At 37.3% G+C, this 12,973-nt stretch overlaps 1 protein-coding gene across 3 annotated transcripts in view; it reads left to right on the top strand.

The window, feature by feature from the left end:
- LOC131694135 (uncharacterized) overlaps positions 1–12,973 on the top strand; it is a 118,389-nt gene that overhangs the window by 72,924 nt on the left and 32,492 nt on the right. For all 3 annotated transcript variants that reach the window (XM_058982581.1, XM_058982580.1, XM_058982582.1), the window contains exon 4: positions 1,298–1,478. In XM_058982581.1, the coding sequence (XP_058838564.1) occupies positions 1,298–1,478 (181 nt within the window). The remainder of the gene's footprint in view (positions 1–1,297; positions 1,479–12,973) is intronic.

Below are 12,973 nucleotides of genomic sequence, written 5' to 3'. Positions count from 1 at the left end.
TCGTGGTATGTGGTAATGATGTTGGCCACTATGTGAAAGGCCTTGCTCTATACAAATCACTGATACTCCGTATGGCCATGAGGCGTGATGTCACACGAGATATACTGTCGAGTACTCGGTTTATTTGAGAAAGTAATTCTGCGTTCAATATTTGGCGGTAGTGGTGAAATTCGCTATGAATAACTTTTGGAGAAAGTTCATCCCAGGTGTTTCCAATTACGGTTGGCAGATCATTCTTACCTACTACCTGATCATCCCATTCAGATTTGATCACATTAACCATAATCACACTACTATGTGCCAGTTCACGAAAGTAACAGATTTTTTTAAACCTCTGCCTAACTGTCCAACATCGCCGTTGGGTTGATTTAGTTGAATTTGAAAATAATTATTGATAAGTCGAAAGACTTCATCTCTTCAGAGTTTAACACTTGATCAAAACCTTTTACAAATGTTAGTCTACAATTGGAAATACAACTTGTAACCCACACCTAAACGACTTCTAATTTTCTATAACCCATGATTAACGAAATAGTGGGTCACTCATTCTGCAAAATGAGATTAAAATAATCGCAACACCCTACCATCTTTCGCGGCCCACAATTTGCACCACATGGTTGCAGTTTAGATTCCACTCTGCCAGGCCGATCCGAATGGTCTCCTGCTGCATTGGATTCAGACCACGAAGGCCTATGTATTCAGTCCCTAACTACTGACAGGTTGGGAAAAATAGCAACAGCGAAAGTCATTCACCTTGCGCTGTCTTAACGACGTGAAAATCCGTGTAAGAGTGCAACTTCGGTTGCTCTATCCACAGGGGATGATACTGCGGCAAAAGTGTGAACTAATTTTAGAACAGTGATCCTCCCGCAATGCAATGATAGTTAGTGGTTAGCATCGTCTCGTGCAACTTTCACTTTCGCATTATTCTAAGCATTCGAAGTGCACATGTAGCATGCACCGTTCAGTTTAGCTTAGTTCCTCCGCAGCTGTACGTTAGGTGTTAAATAAGAATACATTGCACTACTGAGCTATGTGAAAGAACGAACTCTTGCATTCCAATGGAGCTGCACGGTATTCCGTGTGGCATTTTCGCAACCTCAATTCTAATTCTATTTCTAGATAAATAAGCAACTGATAGTCACTGGCTGACCTTGCAGCAGTGTAAAAACACCATCGAAAAATGTGCTCTACCTACCTATCCTTATTACACGTTTCACCTTGACGTGACGCCCCATGCGGAAACAAAGTTTTATAGCAATTTTGTTATACCATGCTCTCTCTCTATTTTTTGCAGCCCAACACTCAGCTCCCGGATACGAGCACTCAGGATGAGCATGGAACAAGTGCCCACAGTGACAACGCTGCTGAGGGCCTCACGCGATGCCAACGAGCACCTACTGAAGGAAGTGTTTCGGGACATCCTGGAGAATGGCATTTCCCGGGAGAATCTCAACTCAACAGATCGCAGTGGACGGGTAAGTGAAGTTCGTTCGATTGAGCCGTAGTGCCTGATTGGCCGAGTGCATCCACCACATTGCGGGACATAAAACTTCCCAGTGCCCTTTTCGAATAACAATGGACGCCAACCGCTGTGGTCGAGATGGTTACACCCGGGTACCTTCTTATTGAGGCCAATAAATTTTGCCCCATTATCAGCAACTCTCCCATATGAATATCTTTCGCACGTAATCCTTTGGCGCGTCGTTGTGAAGGATTGTAACGAGGACGATGGATTGTTTTTTTTTCTGTGCTACGCTGCGAATGTCATATGGGAAAATAACTAGGTCTAGCATTAATGGATGGAGTTTTTATGTGTGTCATTTTCGTTACGGAAAGCACTCGCTTCGTTAAGCTGATGGTCTGTCAACAGTTGCTAGTGAGGTGGCGTACGTTGCTGTCGTTTAGTGCCTCTGCGGAATCATATGCGCTATTGGCGATTGGTTAAATAACAGTAACAGGGAAGAATCAAGCTTCAATAATTGTTTTATTACCAAATACGAGTATAAGTCGACTTGCCCTTTGCCTCTCGGAAGGTAACAATCTAACAAGGATTCAAAAATTTAAAATATTCAATTCTCTCAATAGTACCATAGCATTGTCTGTTTATCTACTGCAGTCACGGGCGTTGGCGATATATATTTGAATAGCCTGATGTAAATTGTACTCGATTCGGTTATTTGCACAAATCTTAACCGACAGACACCTTAATTAGGAACTTTTATCTTATTCGAACTATTTGGAACAATCCAAACTTCAAAGCGGAATAAAGTACATACCCCAAAAGTCCTTTGATCGTTTGTCTACATAGCATAGCTTTATTTAGCAATATGCACTGCTTTGACGTAAGACGACGGTTTTGCCTTTCTCATATGGAAAAGTTATGCAATCACTCGGAATTTCGACTATTATTCTCTATTCAGACTACGCTACAGTGACGGATTTCCCTATAAACCTGGCCAAAAGTCGAAAATGGTTTTGATTGACCTGCAAAAGTACATACCACGGTTTTTTGGGGCGTAGATTACGATTTTGAAGTCAGATTTTCAAAATTAAAAATGATGAATGGGATCATCCATAAATGACGTAGCATTAAATGGGGGAGGGGGGTGTTTTGTATTTTGTGATGATGTGTGACGACAGGAGGGTAGGGGGTTTTGTCATGCTACGTAGCTTTTTAAAGGGAAATAACTATCATCGTTTTTTAGTTTTTTTTAATTTTGCGGGGACAAGCAGGGGGGTAGAGTTACCGTCAAGCTACGTAATTACCAGGGGGGGTATTTAGAAGCTTGTGACGAAATGCTACGATGGGGGAGGGGGGTGTTAAAAATCGCTCAAAAAATGCTACGTCATTTATGGATGGTCCCAATACAAAATGGTCGACATTTAAATCTAAATATAAGTACACACGAATGAAGATTTAATGGTTCCAGTGTATGCCAATAACGTTAATAATATACCGAATTTTAAATAGGGTCTAGTTAAATGATAGAATTTGTTGATTTGCTCGCATTTAGATGTGTTGGTGTCTAGATGATGTAGCTTTTATGAGAATTGATGTTATTAGTCATTTCAAACTATGTATTTTAAAATATTATACAACATAGTTACAAAGGTTTTAAACTCTCTGTACACTTATTATTCTCTCTGTACGATTATTGTTCAATTACTGTCCGATGCACATATTTCTCTAAGAACGAAAAATAGTATATTTCTGTTTGTGAGCTGTTTGGTCAATTCACGGCCGGAGATCCCAGTATTCTTTTGTACTACTCTACTGATTTTCGCTCGTCGTATCCTGTTACATATTCCACCTCTATATTTGTTTTGCTTTGCATGATCAAACGTCATAGTTTCCCGGTAACGTTTAAGCATGGAATTGATAAACGATTTTTGATATTTGGAACCTTTGATCACTTCTGTTGACCTCGTTGGTTTTCAATATGAACGACCAAAATTAATTACTTTGTCTTTTGCGTTCCACTTTTGATAACTTTTGAACATATTTATGAATTTCGATGAAATTTTCACCACTAAATACAGAATTCTTCCTGATCAAAATACAGTATTGTGCGACTCATTATGACAACTGGAGGTGCAGCAATAATTAAAAGTACGAAACCAAATATTTAACTGAAAATCTTATAAACCGCTCTCGTCTCCACTTAATCTAAGATTACTGAAAAACAGGCAAATTTGTGCAAGATTTGTATAATGTTCCAAATGGAGAATCTTTAGAGGAACACAAATTTCCTTGAAACAGAGTGGACATATGTGGACAAAAAAAGTATTTCAATAATTTAGCAAAAACGTGTGTTGAAACCATCTGCTACAAAAGTATGAAAGTTATTGACCTTTTCTATAAACAAACAAAATACTATCAATACATGTAAATAAAGTACATGCCGTCAGCATAATTTGCCATTATTCCGAATTCGAAACCGGCACTTTTATCAAAATCCAGCTACACTTGAATAATACTGATATTTCGAACGCTCGATGAAAAATATGAACAAAGCGATGGATTAAACTGTTTGGATGTGCCAACACCTCAAATATGTAAAATATATGATTTCGTGATATGGATCATTTACAAAAATCGTGACCAATCTCCTGAAATTATGAATAACAAACCACGTATACATGAAACTATTTGTGTTTTCAAAAAACGAGTATCCATGGCGTTACATTCCAATGTTTGACTGGGTTACTATAGATGTTTCCGGGACATGTTTAGTTTGTGTTATGATTCTTGTTCATAATTTGGGAATACACTGGTCTGTATAAAGTTTATCAACTAAAACAAACGATATTTAAACAATGTTCATGTTCAGGAACTTTGATATTATTTCTTTAATAGCTCATCACGTTACGAGTTTACCATCGGATTTTTTTAGCAGAGGATTTTTTTTATGTTCATGATTTCAGGATCTTAGCCACGATTTTCGTAATTTATATGCGCGTTATCGTGCTATTTTTTTGTTGAACTCGCTTTTGAATTTGACATGTTCATGATATCAGCAGTTTTATGGTTTTCGAAATTTCTCTTCGTCTTATCGTGATATGCTATTTTTATTTTCAATCGGATTTTTTGCTCGGAGTAACGTGACAATATGGATCATAAAACTGTAACTGATGCGCGGTACCTTGTTCTTTGAACTATATCATGAACACGATTTGTGGATTTATATTTTGCATTTTAGGGGTTCAGCGCAGTTTTCGTTATCTGTCCGGACATCACATTGAACCTTATCAAATTTTGTGGGATAGTTTACGTGAAAATTTCATGACCATTTGCCGAATTGCATGAAATTGAAAATAATTAGGGATATCTACTAAATAACACAAACACTCAAGATCGATCGCGATTCATGTAATGGGAATCATGAGCCATTTTACGAATACATGAACAACATTTTATAAATTCGCGGGCACGCATTGTCAGGCATGACTATTATACTAGGAATCAAAAGGCAGTTCACGTTTCCACGAACAAGATTTCATGACTTTGTAAACTATTTTACGAGTATGGATGGCCAGTCGTGACTAACACTAGGAATCATGAATTAGTTCAAGTATAAATGAATGAGATTTTTCAATTTTGTGAACTATTTTACGAGTACGAATGTTCAGTCGAGATTATGATATTAGGAATCTAGTGAACTAGTTCACAAATACATGAAAATTATTTCATTATTTTGTGAGCTATTTCGCGAGCACAAATGTTGAGCAGTCACTAATATACTAAGCAGAGCTTAAAAAAATTGACATCGCCGTATGAACTTGAAAGAAAATAAAATTCAATTCATGCCCGCTGCGATGAATGAATTTTTTTGTTCGTTTCCATCGTCATTCGTTCTCCCGACGCAGCGCTTTCAGGTACGGACATGTTCGGTTTCAGAAGCAAAGTGAATTTTATTTCTATGCTAGCTCTGAGAGGGATTATTGATCAAAAGTGCGCCAGATATAGATTACGCAGTTCACTTATCCTCGAAAATGTAGAAGATGCTAACTTCTGCCTTCAAACTATCGACATAATAACAAATGAATGCTATGGTTGGTGAATGAATTAATATTTCCTCTGCACCCAGGCATTCGATTCTGCATGAAATTTCAGTCAGTTGGAAAGTGAATGAATGAGGGAGGCGTTGAAGCTGAATGTCGGTTTCGGTAAATGCAAGCAGAAATAGGTAACTGATTTTGAAATTTCGTAACACTGATACTAAGAAGCATGAACCAGTTCACGAATATTCTTTATTCCTAACAAATTTGTTACTACTCACCCTTCGTGCTCATGAAATAGCTTACTTCCATGAGCACGAATGGTGAGTAGTAACAAATTTGCTAGGAATAAAGAAACAATTCACGTATACATGAAAAATATTTTATGTTTTTATAAACTATTTCACGAATACGTGTATTGAATCGTGAATCATGAACTACTTCACGTTTTGTAAAATAGCTCACGAGAAAATTTGTTTTAATATTGCGAAATAATTCACAACCACGAAGACGAGATCATGATAAAGATGTAATAAAACAGGAATCAGTCCACATCGTATAGTCGAATTCTTAATAAAATCTATTAATAAAATTGCAAGTTAGCCTTTGGTTTTATGAATAATGTTCATAAAGTTGCAAACTAGTTCACGTACAGAAAATCGATTTGGTAATGGCATAGCGGAAAACGTGTCTGAAGGTCACAAACAAAAACAAATGTCTCCACCAACAAGAGCGTTATGTAGGCGTTACTGAAGGGAAATTGAACATAAATAGAGGGTATTTGGTTCATGGTTAAGAACCTCTCGATGGGTGATTGACTGCCATATTAGGTGAAAAACCGTTGCAAAGTTATTGAGCTTTTTGTGTTAAAAACTTATTTGTCTTAAAATACCTTTAATCCAAAAAGTGTACTTTGTATTTCAAATCTTTTAGGTCCATTGGGCAGGTGAGAAAATTTTCCATTGAGTGATAGCCTCACATGTTTCAGCTAAAAAGTTTAAGTACCCTTTTTCAAAATAATTTATTTAAAATTTAACAATTTTGATCGATTTTTCGTTCATTTCTCGAAAATCTTCAAGGTTAACATCACCATTTTATTAATTTATATTATTAGTCTTGAAGAGCTGCATATTTCGTTCTTTGATATGATACACTTATTTTTTCTTGTTTTCATGTGTTTGGTTTATTGAAGTTGGATATTTTTATCTCATTTTTACTAATACTAGCTCTAATTGAAAAAGTAATTCACTTATTGTATTTTTGCCTTTCTCAATAGAAAGGTATTGCAATTGCTCTGAAAACCGACTTTTTAACGGAGGCCCGGAGGGCCGAGTGACATATACCATTCGATTCAGTTCGTCGAGTTCGGCAAATGTCTGTGTGTGTGTGTGTGTGTGTATGTATGTGTGTGTGTATGTATGTGTGTGTGTATGTGCGTCTGTGTGTGTACGCGAACACAATCTCACTCCCTTTTCTCAGAGATGGATGAACCGATTTTTACAAACTTAGTCCCAAATGAAAGGTGCAACGTTCCCATAGGCTGCTATTGAATTTCTAATGGATCCGACTTCCGGTTCCGGAATTACAGGGTGATGAGTACGATCACGCAGAAAACGTCGATTTTAAGAAATTCTGCAATGAATGTATAATGGTGAAAAATTTTCCAAAATGTGACCACAACTGCTTCGATTTGTAGTACTAGGTCATTAACAGCCATTCAAAGTCTCTTTGGTCACATTGGCCACCATCATCGGTTCCGGAAGCCCCGGCGGAAGTATCCAAATTCAGACTAACAGTCACATCGGTTTCTCGGAGGTGGCTAGACCGAATCAACCAAACTTAGTCTCAAATGAAAGATGTTGCGTCCCCGTAAATGGCTATTAAATTTTATCCCCAACCGACTTCCGGTTCCGGAGTTACGGGTTGTGGCGTGCGATCACATAGCAAATTGTGATTCAAACCGATACCCCGATGGAAGCAAAAAAGGTAAAAATTTCGCTAAAATGTCTCTCAAATAACTTAACTTTGCAGTTCTAGGTCACCGACGGCCAAACAAACTTTCGTTGACTACATTGACCACTATAGATGGTTCCGGAAGTGCCCGGGAAAAGCGGCCATCTTTCATAACTAGCAAACTCATATCAGTTTCTCGGAAATGGTTGGGCCGATTTTCACAAACTTAGTCCCAAATGATAGCTCTATTATCCCCACAGATGTCTGTAAAATTTCGCACGGATCGCTTGTATGGTTCCGGAAATATAGACTGAACGGTCCGGTCACACATGAAATTCCCATATAAGCCGGAACTCAAAATTTTTTTCAAAGGGGGGACCCCATGAAATTTCAAAAATCGAATTCGTATTTTTGATGCCAAACATCTTTAAAATGCATGAAACGTCGAGATTTTATGTTATCACGAAATTTTTTTTTTTTTTTTTGAAATCGACTTTTTGGGACTTTGCCGATTTTGCACCTTTTTGCCTTTCTCATATAAAGAAAGGCTATGCAATCACTGTAAAAATCGACTTTTTAACCGAGGCCCGGAGGGCCGAGTATCATACACCATTCGATTCAGTTCGTCGAGATCGGCAAATGTCTGTGTGTGTGTATGTATGTGTGTGTGTGTATGTGTGTGTATGTGTGTGTGTGTCATTTAAACTCACACAATTTTCTCAGAGATGGCTGAACCGATTTTCGCAAACTTAGTTTCATCTGAAAGGTATAACGCTCCCATAAGCTGCTATTGAATTTTTAGTTGATCCGTCTTCCGGTTCCGGAGTTACGGGTTGAAGAGTGCGGTCACACAACAAATTCCCATATAAACTGGTACCACCATAATGTTCAAATGATGTAAAACATATTAAAATTGATGTAACATTACTCTAGTTTGCGGGTCTGGATCACTAATGATCAATCAAAGCAGCTTTGACCACATTGGCCACCTATGACGGTTCATGACGCCCTCGGGGAACCCGCCAAGTTCCTAAGCTAATATCACACCCATTCCACAACGAATTCTCTACCGATTTTTACGAACTTAATTTCAAATGAAAGATACAGTAATGCCATTGACTGCTGCTGAATTTCATTCGGTTCTGACTCTTGCTTCCGGAGTTACAGGGGTGTTAGTAAGGATACACTGGAATTTCCCATATAAATCGGTACAATCGTAATACCTCAGAGGCTAAAAACTATTGAAATGGTCACCAAATTACTTCTAATCGCAGATCTAGATCACTGATTGCCAATCAAACATTCTTTGAATATATTGTCCACTATCGACGATTCCGGAAGTCCGGAATTCCGGGCATATTCCACAATTAAAGTCACATCGGTTCATCGGTGATGACTGAACCGATTTTCTCAAACCAAGTCTCAAATGGAAGGCAAAATATGCAGTTGAGTATTGCGTAGCCGCCCCTTCCCCCCTCCCCGCCTTGCCCTTACACCACCCTCCTTCATCACTCCCCTCTTCTTGGATCACCCTCACGCCCAGATTTCCTTCATCCACCCCGTATACCGAAATAAGATGAAGGATTTCTGACGCATTCTCCACACCCACTCTACTAAACCCCCATTCCCTACACGTTCAAACGCATTCCACCAACCTTTGCAAATTATAATCACATGAAGATAACATTGAACTCATGCTTATTAAGCTAATTAAATATTATTCTTTTGCCTTTCTTATATAGAGAGGTTATGCAATTGCTCCAAAAACCGACTTTCTAACCGATGCCCGGAGGGCCGAGTCTCATATAACATTCGACTCAGTTCGCCGAGATCGCAAAATATCTGTGTGTATGTATGTGTGTATGTATGTATGTGTGTATGTATGTGTGTGTATGTGCGGATTTGTTAACAAAATGTCCACATCGGTTACTCGGAGATGGCTGAACCGATTTTTACAAACTAAGATTCAAATGAAAGGTATAATATTCCCATAGGTTGCTATTGAATTATTTTCAACCGACATCTTGTTCCGAATTACGAGTTGAAGAGTATGGTTACAAAACAAAATTTGTTGATTTTTCCAAATCGGTTTCTCGGAATTTTCTGAACCGATTTTGACAAACTTAATTTTAAATGAAAGGTCCATCAGCTGCTGTTGAATTTTGTGTGGATCCGAGTTCTGGTTCCTGAATTACAGGGTGATACGTACGATCACGCAGCAAATCCCGATTCTAACGAATTCTGCGATGAATGTAAAAAGGTGATTTTTTTTCCAAAATGTAAACACAACTGTTGAATTTGTAGATCTAGGTCCCCAACAGTCATTCAAAGTCTCTTTGGCCACACTGGCCACCATCGACGGATCCGGAAGCATCCAAAGTCAGAATGACGGTTATATTGGTTTCTTGAAAATGGCTAGATTTGCTCAACTTAGTCTCAAATGAAAGGTGTTGCGTCCCCAGAAACTGATATTAAATTCCATCTCCATCCGACTTCCAGCACCGGAGTTACGGGTTGTGGAGGTCGATCACATAGAAAACTCCGATTCAAACCGATACCGCGATGAATGCAAAAAGGTGCTCTTATATATACTTACCAAGTGTAATAAGAATGAAAGACATTTCCATAAAGTTATATTGTACGAACCAGCTATTAAATCATAGTTTGGAGAAATGAGAAAGGCACAATTGCACCTCTAGGTGGATTAAAACAGGTTTTTTCTTTTCATTCGAAAGCCAGGAAAATTTTATAGAAAAAGATGTATTAATACCTTTCAGTTAAGTGAATTTAGTATTATTTTAGAAGTAAATTAGTTAACGTTAGTGTTATTATTTTCGTTAATTTTCTTAAAATAATAAATAATAAACATCATAATTATTTGTTACACGGTTGCGTTTCGGCTTCGCCTCATCAGAAACCGACACTAACTTTTTGTCGGAATAGGTTAGCGCCGGCTTGACGCAAATCCCTTAAAACTAAAACACACTTTGTGTTTTAATCGAACGACTGATCAAACGTGATGTCCCGTCCGAGCAGAATTTTAGTGTTTACCCAATTTACTCGTTAGGGTGAAATTTAGCATAGATCATAATTATTATCATGGAAATAATGCATCTCAGCAGGTTCTACACTTCTTTCTTTGACCTCATTCAATTATCTCTTTTTGTTTCAACACAAAATCAATCTTTAATCCTCTCATGTCATATGCAAAAACAACGATTTCGAACACACTACATTTGTGGTGACGTTATGCTGTGTTAACTATTAAATAGCAGCGAAATGAAAAGAGATATAGACAAAGTATTAAATAACAAGTTATAGAGAATGGTAAGAAGCACCAAATGAACAATAGTAACGATAAATTTTGTTGGTTAATAATTAGAATAATTACAAAACTCCTCGAAAACGCTAATTGTGAGTAATTTTACTAGTAAAAAGTCATTTAGTACACTTAACTAAAAGATATTTGTACATACATCAATAGAAAATTTTCTCAGCTTTCCAATGAAACCTTGGAAATAACGATATAAAGTATATTTTTTTAGATTAGAGTCTTTTAAGCACTTGCAAGTCGTTTACAGGAAAAGTTGAGTACTGAAATTACAAAGAAATGAGAAGAGATAGGAATATGATGTTGAAGAACAAATTATGAATCGTCCTAAAACCCAACTTTTGGATAATGGATATTGCTATAATCATAATTCATTATTTTGAAAAAATTAACATAAACCTCCTCAAAATCACAAACTTTTGGCTACTTTACAACCAAAGGTAATTAAAACTAATTAAGTGAAAGATATTAGAACACCGTTTAATAGGAAAGTTTTTCACCTTTCGAATGGAACTAAAAAATTTAAAATGCAAAATATACTTTTTGAGTTAGAGATATTTTAAGACAAATTTTTTTTTTACGCAAAAAGTTCAATAACTCTGTAATAGTTGAGATTTAATAGTACGCGTAGAACAATTTTTTTCTTCAAATATGACAGTCAATCACCCCTCGAGAGGTTCTTAACCATGAATTAAACACCCTGTATAAAACACGTGATTTTTGTTCACAGGTCTGTTTTCGTCACGAAAAAACGTGATAGTTCCAAAATTCATGGCACTTTATTCACACGATGTAGGGAACCATATTCAACGGAATCACGTTTGTGTGGGAAATGTTCAAATTGTTTTGTCTGGTCTTATTGGTGTTGGTGTTGACAGGTAGTGCGGTGGATTCGAGGATCATTGGATATGTTCAGGCTGATATGTTATTTCTAAATGCGACTTCGGGACAAACTCCGCACTCACTGACTGTATGCAATCGAGGATGATGGGCATGCGGGTGTTACGTACAAGGGAACTATAGAGTAGTGGTCCAAGATTGAGCAACTTGAGAGTCTGCTATACATTCGGTTATGGTTCAGAACATTTTTACATCTGCTCTTTTAACTCAAAGGACCTCAGGGGCCCCGAGTGATGACTGTGATTGACAATCAGCGAACTAGACCAATTTGGCTTCCATTTTTGGAAATTGAAAGATTTCATAAAAAATGCATTTCCCCTGGTTTAAATTTATGATTGAATCCACCTTTCGGATCCAGCATGAGTTGCATACCCGTTTATCCCAATTTATCGTGAAAAATAACTCTTCAACGAATGAAATAAATCGCTGCGTAAATAGTCTTACCAAGTATTACACTAAACGCATCGTCTCCAAAATAGCTCAAAATATATTGATGAATAACTTCCTAGTACGCAGTGATCCAGGAAGCAAAATTACCGGGAAACAATTGAATGTGCGTTTTCAAAAGAAGGTATTCCAGACTTTGATCGAAACTGACTTTTTGGATTTTTTTATAATTGATCAAAGTATTTCGCATGTAGTGGTGTCATTCGACAAACTTCAAAATTATGTTTATTTTTTTGCTTTTAATAATCAAAGTTTACCATAAATTCAACCCCCGTGCTTATCCTGCATAAAACGAAAAATCTGGTGTCCCAATCATTTGTTGTCATCGACAAACTCCTTCTTTCGGTTGAAGTGGTTAGGGATGGTCCTGAAAAACCATAGTTCCAAAAATTATTCTGAAATCTAGTTTCGCTGCTTCTTCGAAAATTGTATAGAGCAATCAAATCAGCAATTTTGCCAAAGAGGTAAAATTTTCAGCTCTAATCTATCTCATTTTAGAATAATTTCTACAACATAACTCATGCAGTCTCCAGAAAAGAAGCATGGCAATGAAAAATTGTTTAATCGCGCGTTAAGGGCACAAAACCTATAACTATATCAGTTATGTTATTTGCGTTTCGACTTTATCTCATCAGAATCCGATATTAACTTAGTGCTGACAGGACTAAGCTAGCGCCGGATTGACTTTAGCTGCAAAAACAAGAACACGTTTCTGATCAAATCCCTAGTTTTGCAGGACATCATTTAGCACTAATGATTTGGTCAAAAACACAACTTGTCATCTATTTGGAGCTAGCGTCAATTCGGTGCTAGCTTAGTCCAGTCACTAAGTTAATGTCG

The sequence above is a fragment of the Topomyia yanbarensis genome, chromosome 3 (genome assembly GCF_030247195.1).
Source record: "Topomyia yanbarensis strain Yona2022 chromosome 3, ASM3024719v1, whole genome shotgun sequence".
Classification (NCBI taxonomy): domain Eukaryota; kingdom Metazoa; phylum Arthropoda; class Insecta; order Diptera; family Culicidae; genus Topomyia; species Topomyia yanbarensis.
This window is presented reverse-complemented; position numbering and strand designations above follow the sequence as displayed.